Genomic DNA, 1,699 nt, shown 5'->3' on the forward strand with positions numbered 1-1,699 from the left:
AGAGAGAGTACAGATAGACAACGATGCCCCTTATTGGGTTCTTCTCATAAGTATATGCACGGCAAGGTTACATCTGTTGGTTGACAGACTTACATCCTTGCTTAGTGGCGTCTCAGAATGCCTACCTACTTGTCAGTTCAGCACTGTACATTGCCTTTTTCGGCGATCCCTTTTGGTGGCTGTCTGCCCAGCTTCATAGAATATCCCTCCTCAAGCTGTAGGTAGATTGAGGGATAAAGACGCAAACATGCCTGGACCACTTGCAGTAATTGAGAGTCTAGTCATTCTACCCCCAATTCAAATATCTCACTTCATTCATAGTAGTAACATATCTCAAGAGATAATCTAGTCAGATCATCAGATCATTCTGTCTCCTTTGCCCTGCTTCTGAATCTCCAAACGACCTGCCTAGACCAGGTAGCTAAGGCAAACGAGAAATGAGCTGAAACAAGGATTAGCTACTGGGCGAATCAAACGTCCTGCTTTTGTTCGGGCTAAGGACCAACAATAGCGCCCGGATCACCCGGGTTACCCGCCCGCTCTCCCGAGTTTAGCGACGGTTAGCCGATGTTTTTAGTTAGGGAAGGGATCTCGGATAACGTTTTACGGGCAGAGCTATTGTTTCAAGAATCTGCAAGGAAAATTGCACTTGACTGATCGGAAGCGATAGGGTTTCTAAATTGTGGCTGAAGTGAGATATGCGCTTGCAAACTCCAGCACACTGAGCCGACTTTTTCTCCAAGACAACGCTTCTATTGGGTAGGAAGCGAGGGCTGACATTGGCCTTATCTGCAAAGCCACGCCGCAACCTGCAGTGCAGCTCGCATATGCAATGGGGTTGATGAGGAGTGGGGTGCATGCCACGATGCAGAGAGGCTGTTAGGTCCAGTAAGACCAGAGCAATTAAATTATATATGCATATTTAAATCTAGAACCCGGAGTTGATAGAACCGGTGCAAAGCATGCGTGAAAAGAATCCAAGCGAGTAGTTTGCCTCAGTCTTGGTGCATCCTTCATCATCGTTCTTAGTACAGAATCCCAAGATCTCGCTGTTCTGAGAGAACTCCCAGCCCTCGCCATTCCAGTTGAAGCCGTACTGATCCTCCGTCTTCATGCCCCGAATCTCAAAGAAGCCCTCGATGAGGCATCTCTCTGACACGCACTGACAGAGCATTAGCATCAGGAAAGTTGAAGTATTTTGAGGTTTTGACTTACCTCGAATTGCTGGACGTTGTCGAGGCAGCCGCCTGGGTATGACACAGCAACCTCGTCGGTGTTGTAAACGTCACCTCCTGTATCAGGAACAATCTCTCCGATTCCCACTGCGTCGAGGTTAGAACTAACAGTGGCAGCAAAAGGAGGGATATGTGCATACTTTGAGATGCAGATGTTCCGACTGCAAAATCAGCTTGAGCGTAACCAATCAAGGCCATCAAGCTAGCGATGCGAAGGATAGAGTACATTGTGACGAGTATAGACTTGGGAAAAAATTATAAGTATGTTGAGATTGCAAGTTGAGGTTGATAAGTTGCTGATGTTCCCAGAAGTCGAGCTGAACTTGATACCGTTATATATCCATCATGAGCTTGCCAAGACTCAGACTATAAATGTAACAGTCTGACGATCTTTCCAATATTTATCAGGATAAAAAATGTTGCCTGAAATGATCATCGATAAAGAGACATGAAATGACGTATAA

At 46.0% G+C, this 1,699-nt stretch overlaps 1 protein-coding gene across 1 annotated transcript; it reads right to left on the minus strand.

Moving 5' to 3' along the window:
* Positions 1 to 928: 928 nt before the first annotated feature.
* On the minus strand, positions 929 to 1,699 carry BKA55DRAFT_661000 (uncharacterized protein; the record flags this gene model as incomplete). Its single annotated transcript, XM_046197568.1, has 3 exons — positions 1,376 to 1,699; positions 1,216 to 1,322; positions 929 to 1,162 (listed from the first exon to the last, which is right to left on the minus strand). Exons 1-3 carry the CDS (start codon positions 1,461 to 1,463, stop codon positions 929 to 931), a joined length of 429 nt encoding a protein of 142 aa, XP_046054422.1. The 5' UTR covers positions 1,464 to 1,699.

The sequence above is a fragment of the Fusarium redolens genome (genome assembly GCF_020744475.1).
Source record: "Fusarium redolens strain MPI-CAGE-AT-0023 chromosome Unknown BKA55scaffold_3, whole genome shotgun sequence".
NCBI classification, from domain to species: domain Eukaryota; kingdom Fungi; phylum Ascomycota; class Sordariomycetes; order Hypocreales; family Nectriaceae; genus Fusarium; species Fusarium redolens.